Source organism: Dendrobates tinctorius, unplaced genomic scaffold, assembly GCF_039654945.1.
Source record: "Dendrobates tinctorius isolate UK_male_01 unplaced genomic scaffold, ASM3965494v1 ptg000039l, whole genome shotgun sequence".
NCBI classification, from domain to species: Eukaryota; Metazoa; Chordata; class Amphibia; order Anura; family Dendrobatidae; genus Dendrobates; species Dendrobates tinctorius.
The window spans coordinates 27,116,390-27,138,683 of record NW_027361707.1 but is presented as its reverse complement, the minus strand read 5'-3'; the positions used below and the strand labels follow the sequence as shown (position 1 = coordinate 27,138,683).

General features: G+C 44.2%; 1 protein-coding gene across 1 annotated transcript in view; it reads left to right on the top strand.

Annotated features, from left to right (window-relative positions):
- The first annotated feature begins 2,461 nt into the window (after window positions 1–2,461).
- The window catches only part of DOK7 (docking protein 7), a 187,640-nt gene continuing 167,807 nt past the window's right edge, over window positions 2,462–22,294 (top strand). Inside the window, exons 1-2 of the mRNA XM_073574565.1 lie at window positions 2,462–2,515; window positions 2,639–2,684. Of these exons, the coding sequence (XP_073430666.1) occupies window positions 2,462–2,515; window positions 2,639–2,684 (100 nt within the window). The remainder of the gene's footprint in view (window positions 2,516–2,638; window positions 2,685–22,294) is intronic.

The following is a 22,294-nucleotide window of genomic DNA, read 5'->3' as shown; positions in this document are numbered from 1 at the left end:
GTAATAAAAAGGTCAGGCAGTATGGATCCACTCATGATTTAAAGAAAGGCATAGAAACCAACATGTTTCGACCAAAACAGGTCTTAATCATGGAGTTGCAACATGGAGTTACCTGTTTTTAATATGAAGAAATAAATAGATGTTTTAAGAAACCTTGGATTTCCTGGGATCCTTTTCCAAAGAGGCGGTGGATGTTAGCTATTTGATGTTGACATTAATATGACCTTATTTCTTTTAACCTTGTTTGTCGGGTTGATGTACTATGGTGCACAGTAGCGTTCCTCTTCCCTGGGTGGGGAAAAAGAACAGATGGAGGGCTGACTCAGAAGATGAGGCAAGCGTGGAGGCCCCAGCACCTTCACCTTCAGAAGTAGCAAGAGGAGTAGGGCGAGCTATGGTGCCCACTAGTGTTAGGGACAGGGAAGGAGCCCCTGGTCCCCGGTCAGCTGATAGCTGTTGTATGACACAAGCTTGCTGAGTGGGCACAGGTGAAGGACCTCTGCACCCTTCTGCACAGTTTTGAAATGGCTACTAAGATGGTTAGCGCTGACAATGCGGTCATCAACATCACTATTCCGGTTCTCTGCATGCTGGAGCACACTTTGAATAGTCTGCATGAGGAGGTGATGATCCCAGAGGAAGAGTTGGAAGCAGAGGAGGATGCGGAAGGGATAACAATATCTCAAATTTTCTGATTGTCATCGCACAGGCGGATGCTATGGGAGAGTGGCTTACAGTGATCAAGGGAGGTTCTTGGTACCAGAAAAACTGTTAGTGAAGATGCAGGAGCCAAAGAACAAATGGAGGAGAGCGAGGTGATGGACACGCAACAGTCAAGAGATGAAGAGGATAATGATCCGCTCTCTGTTGTCCATGGTTGGCGGGAGGGGACGGAGGAAATAACCTTGAGTGTTACCCCGCCACCAACACAGCATGGACTTGGACCTCATGAAAGCACCTTCTTGATGGACTATCTCCAACACAATACCTGTATTCTTAGAGATAGAAATAGTGCTGGCTACTGGGCTGCCAATCTGTAAGATCCACGGTACAAGAGTAAATTTAGCAAAACACGCTTGTTGACAATTTTAAAAGTGGTTTTCCCCAAGACAGAAGTGAGGCACACAGCGTGCATCCAAGTTCTAGACATCCCACCATTGGAATATCAAGGCTTCATCGTCCGCTACGTCATCAGAGTTCATTCACGCAATGCATCCCTGGGAACGGAAGTTGCCGCCAGCGCCAATGAGGGCCGGGACGGGCGATGCTTCAAATTGCAGGGAAAAGCGCAAGCATTCTGCAAGCTAAAAACGCTTGCAAAACGCTTGTGTTTTGCGGGAAAATGCATGCGAATTCCACATGCATTTTACCAGCAGGAAGGGAGTTGCGGAAATGCTGCGGACATTTCCGCAGCATTTCTGCAACGTGGGCACATAGCCTTAGAGTGCAAGACAGCTGCTTAGAAGAACCCATGGCTGCTGTTTATTGGCACAAGGTTACAGGAGGCTGGGTTTTTATAAAGCTGGGAAATTTGCATCACTTTTCCTTTCCTAACAATGATAGTGAACTAGCCATAACCCTAACAGGCTAATTAAGGTCTGAAACCTTGGTCAAAGTTATCTAAGCTCACAAAGGGTGTCCAAACTTTTGCGTTAGCTTTTTTTCCAATTTGTAATTTTGAAAATAAAGATGAAAAAAAAAAATATATATATATATATATATATACCATATATTTTTGCCTAAAATATAAAGGAAATGGGTAATCTTTAACTTTAGACCTTTTAGAGATCATTTCATCTTCAACTTGCTTTACTGTTCACAATAACAGTAATTGTAGGTTATCTTGGCTTCACAACATTCTTGAAATTTTTATACCTAGACTATATGGTATATTCTGTCCACTAAATGAACCAATTATCTACATTGTAAAGGCACACACTATCTAAGTCATGGATTATACAGTATAACCCATTCCTTGTTAGGCATGGGATTCTTTGGAATTTTTCCACCCACATATCCTCATCCATTCATAAGCCACCAGATAAAGAGATAATAAGTAGGATTACTGCCTGCATGTCCAAACAGCCGTGCCATCCCACTTATATCTTCTACAGAGTAAATTCTGAACGTAAACTTAGAGACATGGCATTCTTGAATAATTTCCATCCTTAAAGCGGAGAAAGTAAAATAAAAAAAGGATTTGGACAGCTGTTATATCTCCTTGCCCACTCCCATGGGTGAGAGACTTGGTAATAGCTGGTAGGAGGCGACTGGAGAAGTTAGTGGCCATTTGCTCAGCAGTAGGCTGCGTGTGTGTCACAAAATGCAACTTTCCCTGTCTCTCTGTCTCCTGCCAGGCAGAGCTATTAAAGCTATTTTGAAAGTGACCCTTCAGCTTAAGTACGCTCAGAAAGAGAGAGGGGAGAGAGGAGGTAGCAGCTGTTTGGAACCATGACTGAAGATGACGGATTCGATTGTGGTGGAGGGTCAAGTCAGATTGAGAGATGGAAAAAAGGTCTGCGAAATGGGCATTTTTTTCCACCGTCACCTTCAATTTCCTGGAATTATTGTGTTCTTGAATCTTAAATGGTCCTTCTCACCATTTTCCTAATCATTTCCTGTTGTTTTGTGCTTTCAGTGGAAGAATAGGTGGGTTCTTCTTCGAAAACCTTCCCCTGTTGCAGGTACGGTACTTTTTAAAAAAATCTTAACATTTTTTTGAAAAACTTTTAGACAGCACTGTAGTAATCAATACAGAAACTAAATGTAATTTCATGTACACCCTCAAAGATGTGAAGGATTTTTAGAAGGTTTCTTCTAGGTAGGAAAGGGGTAATTGCATTTTGGAAAACACTTGTCCTGGTGGTTCCTCATTGAAAAAATCACCTTCTTCGAAGATTAATGATCTGACGCTATTCTTAAGGTTTTGCTTTTCTTTTAGTTCAAAGCCTTCTAGTTCCTTTACGTGGATTTATTGTTGTATGCAATGTTTTGGTTTAATTACGGTACTTTTTTTTTTCATTTTCTCCAACTTGTCGTAGACTTCGATTGATTTAGGGTAATAGTTGAGTTTCATGTTTAGAGGCCTCTCTTTCAGATATATCAATGGGCACAGAGAAGGGTTTGTTACTTCAAAGCACATTGCACTTACAAAAATAGAAAGAGGATACAAAACTCTGCCTAGCGTGTGAGCGAGCTGTACGAAAGGGGTGAGATGACATTAAAACTTTGCAGCAGGTTTCATGTTTCCCAGCAGCCTGAAACGGTATGGCAGAATAGTGGGACTTCCAATGTTTCTTGGCATTCTTGGCATTGAAAGATTACATAGAAAGTGTCTACAAAATATAATAAAATTAAACAATTGGATTAGATGATTTAATAAAAGTTCAAAAATACTTAAAAAAATAGTGATTTTCCAAGAATTATTATCTTAATATAAATTATATTTTCTAACAGAGGTAAAGGCTGTACAATTTAATATTGACTGATTTTAACCTGACTTGTTAGATAGCTTGACGATTAGAGATGAGCGACTTTGCCTTTTTTAGGGTCGAGTCGGGTTTCATGAAACCCGACTTTCTCAGAAGTCGAGTCGAACGAAATCGGGAAAACTCGAAGGTCCGACTGAAGCACGAAACCCAATGCAAATCAATGGGGAAGCAAAGTCGGCAGGGAGTGGAGGACAGTAAACACACCTACATGCCGGGCCGCTTTTTTAAAGTGCGCGAAAACTCTCTCTCTCCCTACCCGGACGCTGCACATGTCATCTGGTTTCCCACAGTGTACGTCCTTGCTCAATGGCTGAAAAAAGTCACGTGCAAGCATTCTGGGAAATCCGACTTTGGTGCTCGTTTTGCCGACCGCATGGCCGACTTCACGCTGTGGTCGGGTTTCGGTCAGCGAAACCCGACTTTGCCATAAATCGGCGACTTATGAATCTGGCCGACCTGTTTCGCTCAACTCTATTGACGATACCTGAGGGCCAAAAGCTCTCCTGCCTTTATATGTAGATAATGTAACTCAGTCAATGATAGTCTTCTTTCTCTGGACCCAGTATAGGAAATTATTTTGCAGAACTAGAAATAATCTACATAAAAATGTGCACGTCCTCTTCATTTGCTCATACTATCATCATATCAATAAATTGTAGTAATTGCACTTGCTTCAAATCAGTGAAGTTGTCTTCTGCTGGATTTTTGGGACTCATCATATCATGAACTAAGCTCACCTAAGATCCTCTGGTACACTAATGGGTCCAACCTTAGATCTAAGGAAAATTTGACTAATTCTGCCAATGGGCAGCATAACGTCTCACTCCACTACAGACGTTTAATCTTCTGCTGGGGAGGATCATCGTGTCTCTTGGTAACTTGTCCTAGCCTGGTGGCTGAGATTTTGTGGACAGATATATTGTTCTATTGGAAGCTAAGAGGACCATTAATCAGTTTGAGAATGCTAAACTGGCCACATTATGGAATAGTAGCTGTTGAGTTGAGAAAAATGTAATTTTATATTTTAATATCTCCTCTTCATTGTGAAGTTATTAGCTTGTAAAGCTTAAGTTATAATTTATGTTAAACTTATGTTATACTTCTTCGCTTGTATGACATTGACCAATCATAAGCAAGCAGGACAGGTTTTCTCCTGTGTGAGGCATGTAATAACAGACAATCTGCTCTCCTCACTGGCCTCACTGCTAAGTGTTTGCAAGTGCTGAGAGAAGAGCGGCGATCTCTAACAGATTTAATCTCTATGAGGGGCAGCACAGCTGAGCTGACAGGGCTGTGAGAGGAAAACTACAGCTGAATAGATGTTTGTAATGAGGCAAAGCTCAACTCTGCTATGCTGCCTACTCTCCCCCACACTGACTGCCATGAGATGAAAGCTCAAAGGTGTTTTTAACTCATCTCTACAATTTTCCTGGCACATTGCAATCACACACAGTTCTGTAGTTGGACAAGTGATTATAGTAGAATGTCTGTCGCTACATGTCTCAAATTGAGAAACCTGCTTTAAGAATTTGTGGAGGGAGGGGGTGTTTTTCCCCAGTGTGTTGCTGTCTGGTTATGGTTGGTCAACGTTATACAGGGAAAGAAGTACGTGCCCCCCAGAGAAAAATCTTTTGTAACACCCCTTCATACTTAAAACAAAAAATATAACCTAATCTATTCCCACCTTCATAGATTCATATTGTCAGATAGTGATTGTAAAAACAAGCACTTTTGAAATGTATTACTTATTAAAATTTGCATCCTGGAGATATTAACACTTTTCATTTCTTCTGTTTACAGCTTTTTGCTCAGGAGACCGATCACTGCTGCTGTCTAGCTTGTAAGTGCTGCACTGAATCTCGTTGGGTTAGTAGAAAACAACGATCTCCAGCAATCCTCGCCATCTTCAAAACAGCGCTTACAAGCTTTACAGAAAAATGCCTGTAATCACTATGCATGTACTGCTGTTTAGCAGCGGTGGTTGGTCTCCAAGACAATGAGCTGTAAACAAAGGAAAAGTTCCTTAGATTAGAATGTACAGAATGATTCTTAAGGTCCCGTTACATTTAGCGATGCACCAGCGATCCCGACAGCGATATGACCCGGTCAGGATCGCTGGTGCATCGCTAAATGGTCGCTAGTGAGCTGCCACACAGGCAGATCTCACCAGCGATGCAGCAGCGGTCGGGGGTCGTTACTTACCTGTCAGACGGCAGCTCTGGTGACGACTTCCTCCCGCGTCCATGGAGTCACTCGTCGGTGCCAGCAGGACGCCGACGAGAAATGGACCAGGATGATCTCGCGTGATCAACAATAGCCAGCGGGGAGGCCGGTCAGAGCTAAGTGTCACATGTAGCGAGATTGCTACCGATATCGCTGTTGCGTCACAAAATCGGTGAAGCTTTAGCTATATCGCTAGCGATATCACTATGTGTAAAAGGCCCTTTACAAGTCTATGTTTCAATCTGCTCATCTCTTTCTTCTCTATAAAAGATCAGGTTCTTTTTAAGGGCTATGCATTAGGCTGTGATGGTTTGTGGCTTCCAATAAGAGCTCTGTGGTTGGCACATTGACTATAGAGGTTCTCTGGTTGCCAATCTATGGAAGAAGGATGAACTGTGAACTGTGGCTAAACTCTGTTAACATTAATATGTCACAAGATTTCACAATACTACTGCACACATTATCTTCAACATGGTGGAACTATGGAAATCACAGGATGGATAGACTCGTTACTGATCTGCAAATGATGGAAAAATGGAAACAACATTTAATACACCATACTTTTCAATAAATGATTTTGTCATTTTTTGAGTGTAATTGATGCTAATATTTTGGTCTAGGATGTTTGTGCACACATCGCCGACTGAACCTCTTCCAATATGGCGCTTTGAAGCTTAAGGGTGTGTGCACACGCTGCAGAATCCGCTGCGGATTAATCCGCACGGATTTTGCAAAAACCGCAGATAATCCGCAGGTCAAAAGACCTGCGGATTATCTGCGGTTTTGCCTGCGGTTTGGTCCTGCGGATTCACTATCTCCACAATGCTGGAGATAGGAACCCGCAGCGGTTTCCGCAGAAAGAATTGACATGCAATTCTTTCTGCAGATTCAAAACCGCAGCAAATCCGCGGAGATTTTTCCGCAGCGTCGGCACAGCGGTTTTTTTTTCCCATTCATTTGAATGGTACTGTACACCGCAGCTAAAGCTGCTGCGGGTCCGCAGCGGCCAAAACCGCTGCGGAAACGCAGCGGAATCCGCAGCGTGTGCACGTACCCTAAGTGTTCCTTTGCGCAGATGCGCACGCACAGCATTATGGGTAGATCACTATGACATCACAGACATGCGCAATGAAGCTGCATGGACGCCGGGGTTATGGCGTGCAGCTGCATTTTGAAAATGTATATTTTTAATGTTTCTCTGATTAATTGATGTACTAATTGTTGACATGTGCACCATATATATAGTTGCACTATTGTTGTATTCATTGCTTGAGAAAGGATTTCATATCTGAAACGTCGCCATGCCATTGGGCATTAAAGTTCATCTATTTTGAGTTTATGTGCTGTTTCCCCAATTTTTGCTTTGCATCCTGAAGTACCAATTGATTGCTGGTTGGGGAAGCGTGCACACTAGTAAAGTATTTTCTGGTGCTGTTCCAATTTTTTGGTATATGTGTATATATATATATATATACACTAGCTTAAGAGCCCGGCATGGCCCGGCATAGTTACTAACTGTGGTTAGTTATAACAAATAATAATAATTATATTGCACATAAATTGTCGTTGTATGTCATGTCCTCCTGTATATAGTATAAACCTGTATGTCATCTCCCCTGTATATAGTGTATACCTGTGTGTCATCTCCCTGTAAATAGTATATACCTGTTTGTCCTCTCCCCTGTATATAGTGTATACCTGTGTGTCATCTCCCCTGTATATAGTGTATGCCTGTGTGTCATCTCCCCTGTATATAGTATATACCTGTGTGTCATCTCCCCTGTATATAGTATATACCTGTATGTCATCTACCCCTGTATATCGCATATACCTGTATGTCATCTCCTGCTGTATATAGTAGATGCCTGTATATCATCTCCCCTTCATATAGTATATACCTGATTGTCATCTCCCCTGCATATAGTATATACTTGTATGTCATCTCCCCCTGTATATAGTATGTACCTGTATGTCATCTCCAGGTTCCCTCCCGTCTGTACAGGGTGGAGGCGCAGTGTCCCCACAGCACAGAGCATTTCAGTGTGGTGGCTCGGCCCCCTGAGTGTAATACCATTTAATTGCAAATTGTAAAGATGGATTAATTTAGCGTGGCATTAGTTGTAGCTGTATAAATAAGTTTAAAGCGAACCAGATATTGTCAGGTTGGCGCTATTACACCGATTAAAATGATGCCTGGGTTGGAGAAATCCATCTTGTGTTTCTATTTTTAATCTGTGTTTGAATTTTAAAGTTAATGAGATGCTTCATGCCAGACAAAGAGAAGTTCCTGATTCTGGGCTCCCCCTGCAGTCTGTGTCAGAGGGTGGTCTGTGTCAGCACGGTAATAAATTGTGTTATTTCCAGCTTTAAAGAAGGACAATAATACCATAGAAATCATAAGAATAATAGGCCTCAGTTACCACAACTGTCTACAAGGAAAACTGTTGCTTTCATCTTTTAAACAGCTCTGAAGAAATGAAAGATGCTTAGTGATTGGTTGCTATGGGCAACACAAGCAGTGTAACCTGTTGTGGTCAAGAAGATGTGCCTATGTAATATATACAGTATATTAGATATTATATATATATATATTAGATTAGATATTTATTTTATACTAGATGGAGGCCCGATGCTATCGCATCGAGAGGGAGGTAATGTCACGATGGGGGCAGGCTTTGCAGTGTTGAGAATCTCTCCTCCCCATGTGCTCACCCACCTAGTCACTCTCTCTTTCCCCATGTGCTGACTTCTCTCGTCTCTGCTCTCTTTTTTGACTTGTTTAACCCATGTGCTATTCCCCTTGTCTGCTGTCTCTCTCCTTCCTGTGCTGTGTTCTCCCTTCATGTGCTGTCCTATTTGAGCTGTCTCCCCCCTGTGCTCTGTCTCTCTCACCGCTGTGTGCTTTCTCTCTCCGTCATCTGCTGTCTTCTCCTCTCATTGTTTGTGTCTGACCATGTACAGAACATACCACAGCTCATGGGCAGGGGAGGAAGGAAAAGACAATACTGACAGTACAGCAGATCGAAGAGGATACATTTTGTGAGGTAAAATATTGCTTAAAAAATGGTCAGTGAAATATTTTACCTCACAAAATGAATCCTCTGTGATCCCCTGCTGTAATGTGAGGAATTGTCTTTTGCATCCTCCCCTGCCCATGAGATGTGGTATGCTCTGTGCATGGTCAGACACAGACAATTTTTAAAATGAACTTTCCATTGTGGGAAAACCCCTTTAATGTGACAGGCTTCCTCTTCCTGCAGACACTTTGTGCATCTGCTGCCGGGATCAGCCGAATGATTCACTGCGCCTGCGTGGAATTCACGCAGGCGCAGTAAATCAGACCACAGTACGGCATATACGGTGTGGGTGTGTTTGTGTGTGTGTGTGGTGCGACGGTGTTCCGCTGGTGGTACCGCGCAAGAGGCTGGTACCACCAGCAGTTTCCATATTGAGACACCCATCACTTGGGTGTCCCAATATGGCGGTCGGTGAACTTCCGCCGCTTGGAATTCTGGGATCCGGTCACATCTGGACAGTAGTACCGGATGTGCAGACATTACAAGGCAATTATTTTATAGATATATATTAGATTAGATATTTATTATATGGGGCTTTGCGTGTGGAGTGAGCGTGGCTATGTGGAGTGGGCGGGCTATGTGGAGTGGGCGTGGCTTGATACACATGCATACATACTCAGTTTTGTGTATATATATATATATATACACTGCTCAAAAAAATAAAGGGAACACTTAAACACCGATTGACAATCAATTTCATATGCTGTTGAGCAAATGGAATAGACAACAGATTGAAATTATTGGCAATTATCAAGACACACTCAATAAAGGAGTGGTTCTGCAGGTGGGGACCACAGACCTCATCTCACTACCAATGCTTGCTGGCCGATGTTTTGGTTATTTTTGAATGTTGGTTGTGCTTTCACACTCATGGTAGCATGAGACGGACTCTACAACCCACACAAGTGGCTCAGGTAGTGCAGCTCATCCAGGATGGCACATCAATGCGAGCTGTTGCAAGAAGGTTTCCTGTGTCTGTCAGCGTAGTGTCCAGAGGCTGAAGGCGCTACCAGGAAACAGGCCAGTACACCAGAACACATGGAGGGGGCTAGTAGGAGGGCAACAACCCAGCAGCAGAACCGCTACCTCAGCCTTTGTGCAAGGAAGACCAAGAGGAGCACTTGCAGAGCCCTGCAAAATGACCTCAAGCAGGCCACAAATGTGCATGTGTCTGCACAAACGGTTAGAAACCAACTCCATGAGGATGGTCTGAGTGCCCGACGTCCACAGATGGGGGTTGTGCTCACAGCCCAACACCGTGCAGGACACTTGGCATTTGCCACAGAACACCAGGATTGACTAATTTGCCACTGGCACCCTGTGCTCTTCACAGATGAAAGCAGGTTCACACTGAGCACATCTGACAGACGTGACAGAGTCTGGAGATGCTGTGGAGAGCAATCTGCTGCCTACAACATCCTTCAGCATGACCGGTTTGGCAGTGGGTCAGTAATGGTGTGGGGTGGCATTTCTTTGGAGGGCCGCACAGCCCTCCATGTGCTCACCAGAGGTAGCCTGACTGTCATTAGGTACCGAGATGAGATCCTCAGACCCCTTTTGAGACCATATGCTGGTGTGGTTGGCCCTGGGTTCCTCCTAATGCAGGGCAGTGCCAGACCTCATGTGGCTGGAGTGTGTCAGCAGTTCCTGCAAGATGAAGGCATTGAAGCTATGGACTGGCTCGCCCATTCCCCAGACCTGAATCTGATTGAGCACATCTGGGACAACATGTCTCGCTCCATCCACCAACGTCACGTTGCACCATAGACTGTCCAGGAGTTGGCGGATGCTTTAGTCCAGGTCTGGGAGGAGATCCCTCAGGAGACCAACCGATGCCTTACCAGGAGCATGCCCAGGCATTGTAGGGAGGCATGTGGAGGCCACACACAATACTGAGCATCATTTTGACTTGTTTTAAAGACATTAAATTCCAGATGGGGTCTACACACTCTTAAAATTCCACTTTATTTTTGTGTGGGACGCTGCACCACAGACTGTCCAAGAGTTGGCGGAGGCTTTAGCCCAGGTCTGGGAGGAGATCCCTCAGGAAACCATCAGGAGCATGCCCAGGTGTTGTACAGTAGGGAGGTCATACAGGCACGTGGAGGCCACACACAATACTGAGCATCTTTTCCTTGTCATGAGGCATTTCCACTGAAGTTGGAATTGCCTGTAATTTGATTTTCCACTTTGATTTTGAGTATCATTCCAAATCCAGACCTCCATGGGATATTCATTTTGATTTACATTGATAATTGTTATGTTTTATTGTTCTGAACACATTCCACTATGCAATGAATAAAAATTAGCAACTGGAATATTTAATTCAGAGATATCTTGGATGTTGTATTTTAGTGTTCCCTTTATTTTTTGAGCAGTGTGTGTGTGTGTATATATATATATATATATATATATATACAGTTAGGTCCATACATATTTGGACAGAGACAACATTTTTCTAATTTTGGTTCTAGATATTACCACAATGAATTTTAAACAAAACAATTCAGATGCAGTTGAAGTTCAGACTTTCAGCTTTCATTTGAGGGTATCCACATTAAAATTGGATGAAGGGTTTAGGAGTTTCAGCTCCTTAACATGTGCCACCCTGTTTTTAAAGGAACCAAAAGTAATTGGACAGATTAAATAATTGTAAATAAAATGTTCATTTCTAGTACTTGGTTGAAAACCCTTTGTTGGCAAAGACAGCCTGAAGTCTTGAACTCATGGACATCACCAGACGCTGTGTTTCCTCCTTTTTGATGCTCTGCCAGGCCTTCACTGCGGTGGTGTTCAGTTGCTGTTTGTTTGTGGGCCTTTCTGTCTGAAGTTTAGTCTTTAACAAGTGAAATGCATGCTCAATTGGGTTGAGATCAGGTGACTGACTTGGCCATTCAAGAATATTCCACTTCTTTGCTTTAATAATCTCCTGGGTTGCTTTGGCTTTATGTTTTGGGTCATTGTCCGTCTGTAGTATGAAACGACAGCCAATCAGTTTGGCTGCATTTGGCTGGATCTGAGCACACAGTATGGCTCTGAATACCTCAGAATTCATTCGGCTGCTTCTGTCCTGTGTCACATCATCAATAAACACTAGTGACCCAGTGCCACTGGCAGCCATGCATGCCCAAGCCATCACACTGCCTCCGCCGTATTTTACAGATGATGTAGTATGCTTTGGATCATGAGCTGTACCACACCTTCACCATACTTTTCTCTTTCCATCATTCTGGTAGAGGTTGATCTTGGTTTCATCCGTCCAAAGAATGTTCTTCCAGAACTGTGCTGGCTTTTTTAGATGTTTTTTAGCAAAGTCCAGTCTAGCCTTTTTATTCTTGATGCTTATGAGTGGCTTGCACCATGCAGTGAACCCTCTGTATTTACTTTCATGCAGTGTTCTCTTTATGGTAGATTTGGATATTGATACGCCTACCTCCTGGAGAGTGTTGTTCACTTGGTTGGCTGTTGTGAAGGGGTTTCTCTTCACCATGGAGATTATTCTGCGATCATCCACCACTGTTGTCTTCCATGGGCGCCCAGGTCTTTTGCATTGATAAGTTGACCAGTGCTTTCTTTCTTTCTCAGGATGTACCAAACTGTAGATTTTTCCACTCCTAATGTTGTAGCAATTTCTCGGATGGGTTTTTTCTGTTTTTGCAGCTTAAGGATGGCTTGTTTCACCTGCATGGAGAGCTCCTTTGACCGCAGTTTCCTTCACAGCAAAACCTTCCAAATGCAAGCACCACACCTCAAATCAACTCCAGGCCTTTTATCTGCTTAATTGAGAATGACATAATGAAGGGATTGCCCACACCTGTCCATGAAATAACTTTGGAATCAATTGTCCAATTACTTTTGGTCCCTTTAAAAACAGGGTGGCACATGTTAAGGAGCTGAAACTCCTAAACCCTTCATCCAATTTTAATGTGAATACCCTCAAATAAAAGCTGAAAGTCTGAACTTCAACTGCATCTGAATTGTTTTGTTTAAAATTTATTGTGGTAATGTCTAGAACCAAAATTAGAAAAATGTTGTCTCTGTCCAAATATATATGGACCTAACTGTATATATATATATATATATATATATATAATATATCCCCAAGACTATTTTATTAATCATTTTGCCTCTGTCTTGCTCTTTTTCCTACTATTTCTTCTATTACATGATCAAGATATGATTCCATGTGTCAATCTTTGATGATACATGTGACAAGTCTTACCGCTAAACCTTCTGTAGTGAAAAGCCGCATTCCATTAACTCAACCCTTTTGAAAACCGTTCAAGAAACCGGCCTGAAAACCATCTTTCCTTTTTTCTAGGGATTTGTTGCTGATCTGTAATAATTATTAGAAATCCTAGGCTGCTGTGGCAGTATCATGTTCTGGAGGTTTGAACACGAAGTAGACACGGTTCCCGGTATTTAATCATCTTCCTGAAATAAATAGCTGACAGGTTCAGAGACTTTACCACAGAGGTTCCAATAAGACGTGAGTCTTGTACTGTTAGGTAGGCAGAATACAGGGTGATGCTAACAAGACACTATTTTTACAATTGGGTTTTATTAAACATTTTCCACCATTTGCCTTCTAAAGCATCAGCGTTGCACTGTCTATTGCTGGCTGCAGAATGAGTTAACTAAGAATCTTTTAGTCAACCGCTATGTCGATCTGAGGGTTTGTTTGTAACTCTTTTACCTGTCTTTTTCTGAGCCCCTCTCAGCAGGTTTATGACCGTAGACCAAATCAAAGTTGAATGTCCAGGAAAATAAACAACCTGTAAGAGGAAAATGGTGCAAATTTTTAATGAAACCCAATTGGAGATAAGATTTTTAGCCCGAAACACATGTATTTAAAAGGAACCTGTGAGCAGATTTTTAGACCCCATCCTATCTTTATTTACAGTGGGTACGGAAAGTATTCAGACCCCTTTAAAAGTTTCACTCTTTGTTTCATTACAGCCATTTGGTATATTCAAAAAAGTTAATTTTTTTCTAATTAATGTACACTCTGCACCCCATCTTGATTGAAAAGAATCCAGACATGTAGAAAATTTTGCAAATTTATTTAAAAAAAACCTTGAAATATCACATGGACATAAGTATTCAGACCCTTTGCTCAGTATTGAGTAGTAGCACCCTTTTGAGCTAGTACAACCATGAATCTTCTTGGGAATGATGCAACAAGTTTTTCAAACCTGGATTTGGGGATCCTCTGCCATTCTTCCTTGCAGATCCTCTCCAGTTCCGTCAGCTTGGATGGTGAACGTTGGTGGACAGCCATTTTCAGGTCTCCTCCAGATATGCTCAATTGGGTTTAGGTCAGAGCTCTTGCTGGGCCAGTCAAGAATGGTCACAGAGTTGTCCTGAAGCCACTCCTTTGTTATTTTAGCTGTGTGCTTAGGGTTATTTTCTTGTTGGAAGGTGAACCTTCGGCCAAGTCTGAGGTCCAGAGCACTCTGGAGGTGGTATTCATCCAGGATATCTCTGTACTTGGCCGCATTCATGTTTCCTTCAATTGCAACCAGTCATCCTGTCCTTGCAGCTGAAGAACATCCCCAAAGCATGATGCTGCCACCACCATGTTTCACTGTTGTGATGGTATTGGGCAGGTGATGAGCAGTGCCTGGTTTTCTCCACACATACTGTTTACAATTATCACCAAAAAGTTCTATCTTCGTTTCATCAGACCAGAGAATTTTTTTTGTCATAGTCTTGGAGTCCTTCATGTGTTTTTTTTTTTTTAGCAAACTCTGGGCTTTCATATGTCTGGCACTGAGGAGAGGCTTCTGTTGGGCCACTCTGCCATAAAAGCCAGACTGGTGGAGGGCTGCAGTGAAAGTTGACTTTGTGGAACTTTCTCCCATCTCCCTACTGCATCTGTGGAGCCCAGCCCCAGTGATCTTGCCACAATTCTGTCTCTGAGCTCCTTGGCCAGTTCCTTTGACCTCATGATTCTCATTTAGTCTGACATGCACTGTGAGCTGTGAGGTCTTATATAGACAGGGGTGTGCCTTTACAAATCAAGTCCTATCAGTTTAATTAAACACAGCTGGACTCCAGTGAAGGAGTAGAACCATCTCTAGGAGGATCACAAGGAAATGGACAGCATGTGACTTACATATGAGTGTCTGAGCAAAGGGTCTGAATACTAATGACCATGTGATATTTCAGTTTTTCTTTTTTAATAAATTTGTAAAAATTTCTTCATTTCTGTTCTTTTTCAGTCAAGATGGGATGCAGAGTGTACATTAATGAGAAAAAAAATAAACTTTTTTGAATTCACCAAATGGCTGCAATGAAACAAAGAGTGAAAAATTTAAAGGGGTCTGAATACTTTCTGTACCCACTGTATTTAAAGATAATGAAATGTTGATTATGTCCATACCTTTGGTCTCTCTTTTGTTTTATAAGACGGGGTCTCCTTTTTATACTAATCCATCAGCAATTTTTCCAGGACGTCCTATCCTGACAGCACCATGGGGGGGTTGACCTTTCATCCTTACAGGGACAGGAAATACACGAGAGGTTAAAAGGTCCCCTCCCACACCACACTCCAGTGTTTTTCCTGTCCCTGTAAGGACAGGCACGAGAGCGCCGCAACGGCGGCGGCAGGAGAGCAGCAGAACTTACCGGGGCCAGGAGGTTCGGGGTCCCAACCGCCAACTCCTCCGGTCGGACGGTGCGCGCGGCACCCCCCTAAGGGGGGTTTCCCGCCTGCGGTCCCTTGGAGCGTCGCTCCGGGACGATGTAGCGCTTCCCCCGGCGCGATTCCCGCGAGAGCCGGCGGCCGCGTCACTTCCGGTCGCCGGGTATGACGACTTCCGGTTTGGGCCTACGTCGTCAGAAGGAAGCGTCATGGACGGGAGAAGCGTGTCCAGCGCAAGATAAGGTAGGATAAGAGCGGGGGCAGCGGTACAGAGCGGTACAGACTGGTCACCTTCAGCGGACATCATGGACGGAGAACACGGACGCAGGAGCGAGCCAGACCCAGCGTCCGTGAGTAGGAGGCAGGGTGGGCTGTGAGTTCAAAGACAGGAGCTGTTAGTAAAACGGTCTCCTGTTCTTTGTTAGGACAAGTCGGTGCCGACCCCGCTGGCAGCAGCATCTAGGGGATCAAACAAGCCCAAATGCCCCATCTGTGCCAGCAAGCTGCCGAGCACTTGGAAGAAACCCTTATGCGAGGACTGTACCCTGCAGATCATCAGAGGAGAGCAGGCCACGTTCCTCACGGAGATGCGCACAGTGGTCAGAGAGGAGGTCCAGGCCTCCGTCTCTGCATGGCTACCCACGCAGTCGGCCGACCGGTCCCAATCCAAAAGACCAAGATGGGAGTCCGACCAGTCTTCAGAGGAGGAGATATGGGGTACGGACTCGGAGGAAGAAGGCGAGATCACCTCTGAACCCCTGGAGACGGGGAAAAAGTACCTCTTCACATCAGAGAATACGGACGAGCTCCTCAGGGCAGTGAGGAGTACGATGCAGATCGAGGAAGCCCCGAAGGAGCAATCCATCCAGGACGCGATGTTCGGGGGGCTAAGAGCCAAGGTCCGTCAGGTCTTCCCAGTCAATGACCATATCCGGGCGATGATCCTGGAAGAATGGGAGGACGCCGAGAAAAGACTGATTGTGCCACGAGACTTTAAACTGCGACTTCCATTTAACCTGGAAGACATCAACACTTGGAATGAGGTGCCTAAAATCGATTCCCAGGTGGCTAAGGTGTCAAGGAAGACCTCAATTCCCTTTGAGGACTCTTCCAGTCTCAAAGAACCCATGGACAAAAAGGCCGACGTGCTCTTGAAGAGAGCTTGGGAGGCCTCAGCGGCGGTGATGAAAGCAAACATAGCTGCCACTTCTGTCGCTAGGTCCATGTATCTATTTATCGACCAGATGGAACAGCAATTAAAGGAAAAAGCCCCTAGGGGCGATATCCTTGAGAGTATTCCCCTGTTAAGGATCGCAACTGGTTTTCTGGCGGATGCTTCGGCGGAATCTGTAAGATTTGCGGCCAGGAATAACTCTTTATCCAACGCGGCCCGTCGAGCCATATGGATGAAAACCTGGTCGGGGGACTACCAGTCTAAGAATAAATTATGTTCCATACCCTTCTCAGGGGGGAAAGCATTTGGGCCGGCTTTAGATAAGATTCTAGAGAGTGCCTCTGACGACAAAAAAGGGTTCCCAGAGGAGAAACCTAGAAGGCAGTCTTCCTTTCAGAGATTCCGTCCTTACCAGAGGCAGGAATATAGAGGGAAGGGGAAATCTCCTCGCTGGGAATATTCAAAGGGGGGAAAAGTAGGGTTCCCCCGTCTCGTTCCGGGCAAAGTTCCAGAAGTAGAAGACAATGACGCCATACCGGTAGGGGGGCGTCTCAGACACTTTGCGGAGGCTTGGCGACTCATCTGCCAAAACCCATGGGTCCTCAATACAATCTCCCAGGGTTATTCCCTCGAGTTTACAAAAACCCCCCCTGCACGATTCGTGGTCACAGAACCCCGTTCCAGAGCCCTGATAGATCCTATATGGGCCGACATAGGGGATCTATTAAAGACCGAGGTAGTGGTTCCCGTCCCAGAAGCGGAGAGAGGTCAGGGGCACTATTCAACTCTCTTCACGATAACAAAACCGTCAGGAGAAAGCCGAACCATCATAAATTTAAAACCATTAAATCAATGGGTTCGGTACAAGAGATTCCGAATGGAATCCCTGAAAACTGCCATCCCACTGATAGACCAGAACGCTTCCATGTGCACTATAGACTTAAAAAGTGCGTATTATCACGTGCCCATCCATCCTCAATCTCAGAGGTTCCTACGTTTCGCCCTAAAGAAAGGCGGCAGATACTACCACTTTCAGTTACAGGCCCTTCCGTTCAGCTTGGCGTCAGCACCTCGAGTTTTTACGAAACTGGTCGCCGAAGTCGTGGCAAATTTAAGACAGGAAGGCATAATCATCATGCCTTACTTAGACGACTTTTTAGTGGTATCCCGTACAGTGGAGGAGTTGAGGGAACAACTCATTTCAGTAATTTCCAGGCTCGAGAGCCTAGGTTGGATCCTGAACAGAGAAAAGTCAGATCTTCGGCCCAGTTCTCAGAAAAAATTCCTGGGGGTCATGTTGGACTCCAGAAGAAGAATCTCACTCTTACCCGAAGAGAAGAAAAGGCTCATCATGGACAAGGTTCGTCAGCTCGGTCAGCACCAGGTTTCGATAAGGACCGCGATGAAGATTCTGGGCACCCTAACCGCATGCATACCCTGCGTTATGTGGAGCCAGGCCCACACAAGAATCTTGCAGAGGGAGATCCTGTCAAGATGGGACAGACAACAGTCCTCACTGGACAAGAAGTTCCGGCCGTCTCCAGCTTTAAGATCATCCCTGAAGTGGTGGACCAACCACAGAAATATCAGCCAGGGGGTTCCTTGGATCCTGTCTCCTTGTGTAACCATCACCACGGATGCCAGCAAGGAAGGATGGGGAGCTCACCTAGAGGGAAGATACCTGCAAGGAACATGGCCCAAGAACATCAGCTTACAGTCCTCAAACTACCGAGAACTACGAGCAGTTTGGGAAACCCTGAAGAGAAACAAGTCATGCCTACAGAACCAGCATATAAAGATCATGTCGGACAACGTGACCACAGTGGCCTTCCTACGCCACCAAGGGGGTCCAAGGCACGGGAAGCTTCAGGACCTAGCGGCTCGCATCCTCACCTGGGCAGAAAACAACACCCGCTCCTTGTCATCAATACACCTGGAAGGCTCCCAAAACAATATAGCCGACTACTTAAGCAGGCAAGAAGTCCGGGCCACCGAGTGGGAGCTAAAAGAAGAGATCTTCATGGACTTGTGCCATCGCTGGGGGACACCCCAACTGGACCTCTTTGCGACAAGAAGAAACGCCAAGCTGGAGAGGTTCTACTCCTTCAATCCGGCGGACCATCCGGAAGAGATCGACGCCTTGAACCAGAGCTGGAGAGGGGGACTACTATACGGGTTCCCCCCTATCGCCATAATACCAAGGGTTCTCAGAAAGATCCAGGAGGAGGGAGCTCGGGTGATGCTAATCGTACCCTTTTGGCCCCGGCGGAGTTGGTTTCCCCTCCTCAAGAAAATGGCTCAGAAGGGACCACTCCATCTACCAACGTCGTCGGACCTACTTGCCCAGGGCCCAGTTCAACACCCAAACCCAGGAAGTTTGCAACTAGCAGCATGGATCCTGAGAGGGACATCCTGAAGTCCAGTGGCCTCTCGGACCAAGTGATCTCTACATTACAGGCCAGCCGTAAACCTGTCACGCGGGCAATATATCGTAAGATCTGGAAGAGGTTCTGCTCAGAAAGTGGTAGTGCCCCTTTAGACCTGTCTCGGCCCAATATCCCTCAAATCCTAGATTTCCTACAGGCAGGATTTGATAAGGGCCTAACCCCGAGCACACTCAAGGTCCAGATAGCGGCCTTAAGTACTTTCTTCAATTTCTCCCTATCCTCCCATCCATGGATAGCGCGATTTACCAAAGCCACCCAGAGGTTAAGACCCACATTAAGAAGGACGGTCCCCCCGTGGGACCTAAATCTAGTCCTCAACTCTCTGTGTAGACCCCCTTATGAGCCAATATCAGAGGTAGACATTGCAAAGCTCACACAAAAAAACGTATTTCTGGTAGCGATAACCTCAGCCAAGCGCTTAGGGGAGATCCAGGCCCTCTCAGTCCAGAACCCCTACATTCAGATCTTTGAGGATCACATAGTGCTCAAGCTAGACCCGAGGTTCCTCCCGAAAGTAGCATCTCCGCAAAATCTAAACCAGGAGATAATCCTACCCTCATTTTGTCCAGACCCAAAGAATGATAAAGAAAACCTGTTCCATTCCCTGGATGTTAGACGTGCAGTCATCCGCTACCTAGAGGTCACCCGGGATTGGCGACAGGACACAAAACTATTTATCCAGTACGGCGGTAAAAATAAGGGTAAAAGCGCAGCTACACAGACCCTGGCAAGGTGGATTAAGACAATTATCACCTCGGCTTACAAGGCCGAAGGGTTTCCTATACCGGTAGGACTTAGGGCCCATTCCACTAGGGCAATAGCGACATCATGGGCAGAGAGGGCGGGGGCCTCAGTAGATCAAATATGCAGGGCCGCCACCTGGTCTACACCGAACACTTTCTGTAGACACTATAAGTTGGACACTTTGACAGCTAGCCAGTCGACCTTCGGTCGTAGAGTGCTACAAGCAGTAGTCCCACCCTAAGCGAATTCCTACTTTGGTATTCCCCATGGTGCTGTCAGTATAGGACGTCCTGGAAAACGGAGATTAGACCTACCGGTAATGTTATTTCCAGGAGTCCATCCTGACAGCACTGGTAGTTCCCTCCCTAGGATCTGTACTGGTGTCAATATGCTTGTACTAAATCTCAATAAATTTTAATTGCATCCATACTGGTGTGGTACTTGGAAAATCACTGGAGTGTGGTGTGGGAGGGGACCTTTTAACCTCTCGTGTATTTCCTGTCCCTGTAAGGATGAAAGGTCAACCCCCCCATGGTGCTGTCAGGATGGACTCCTGGAAATAACATTACCGGTAGGTCTAATCTCCGTTTTTATGCAAATTACAAAATACAGCAGGTTTGCCTTTGCACTTAGAACTCTTTGGCCTATGACCCTCTTTCCCTCCTGCCGGCTTCCTGAAACTGAAGGTCACCCTTCTCTGTGATCTGGTCCACCTCTCGAGATTTCACACAAGTGCCATGATTCCCGGGACTGTGCATGCGAGGATTGATAGTCCCGCTCTTAGAACATTATCTACACCTTGCTGCCCATGCGCAGCCCACGGGAACTAAGGCTCTTACGCACAATCTTGGGAGCCAGAGCAGGTTAAAGAGCTGTAAGTGAGCCATCAGTAGCTGAGTTGAGGCTGGCAGGGAAAGACGGAGACCTGTTGAATAGCTGCAAGTGCAAAGTTGATCACCCCTGCACTTGCAGCTCATTACCAGAAAAATTTGCACATGAATTTCTATAAAACAGAGACATTGAATTATACCACAAAGTTATGGATATAATCAACATTACAGGTACAATACATTTATGACGTTAGTTATGCGGATACCAAACATGTTTAATTTTTTCATTTATTTAAATGGTGAAAAAGAATTCTGAATTTTTTTAAAAAAAATTTGGTTTGTGTCGCCATTTTCTGAGACCCGTAACTTTTTTATTTTTTTTATCACTGGAGTTGTGTGAGGGCTTGTCTTTGGCTAAGTGAGCTAATGTTTTTATTAATAACCATTTTGGGTTAAATATGGTGTTTTGATTGCTTTTTATTGCATTTTTAGGGAGTTGGGGTGATTTCCCTCCAAAAAATGTAATACTGGCATTTCATTTTTCTTCCCTTTTTTGCATTTGCTAGTGAAGTTAACTAATTTTATATTTTGAAAGATCGTACTTTGATAGAAATGGCTATACCTTAAAGGTTTACTTTTTCTATTTCTTTATTATTAACAGGGAAAAATGTGTGTGCACGTGTGTGTTGGGGGGCTCGGATTTATTTTTTTTATGTTTTTCTCAATTTTTTAAAAACTTTTTTATTATTTTTTTTTGCTTTATTTTTTTAGTCTCCTTGGGGTAAATGAATCTGTGATCATTTGATCGCTTGTATCATTTGATCGCTTGTATTGTAGGATATAGTAAACATTGCATTCTCTTATGAAGCCCAACTATAGTGATTATACTATTTAAATGCCTTTGCCAGTTATTGACAGCAGCAATAAATGGCTAAAAGAAAATTTTAGCTGTGTATCACAGATGGCTTCTTTTGGGTGTGGCATGAGTTCAAGTTTCTTAGCCTGCGCTATACACCAGCCTCAGACAGGTGTTGTATTATTACGACACGTCAGGAAGGGGATAATGCAATCAAAATAGAACCTCTAGTTTTCTGTAAGCAACCCCATAATTTTTTTGAGCTGTCATGTTTAAGGGTTTCTAAGTTTTAAAGGAGTGTTCTCAAGTTCTTAAATTTCTTTAATTAGACAGCACAAAAATAAGCAAGTTTGCAATTGCTTTGATTTTTCTATCTGATGTTATTCTGCTGCAATGACAGCTTTTTTTTAGTGTATAGCTAGTTTCCATGAAACACAGCCATTAGTGCCTGGCCAAGAGTGTGCAATAGCTACATTCCAGGAAAGGAGTTAACTCTTAACATTACAGTCAGCTCTCTCTAGCCCACTGATTTTTAAACAAAAGTTATCTGCTCTCCACTTCCCCCTATACCTTCTCAGTGTAACTTCTGTCCAAACTCCTGTTATAAAATTTCCACATAATAAACAGCCTCACAGCTTTCAGAGAAAGTCTCCTAATCACTGCTCTCACTGTCTGGAGTTATGTCCTTGTTCTGTTGCCATGTTATGAGTAAATATAGTAATAGCAGTTTAGACTGTAGAACAACCACTGAAAGATAAATGTGTTATAGCAAAACCTGTTCTGAACTTTAAAGTGCTACTAATAAT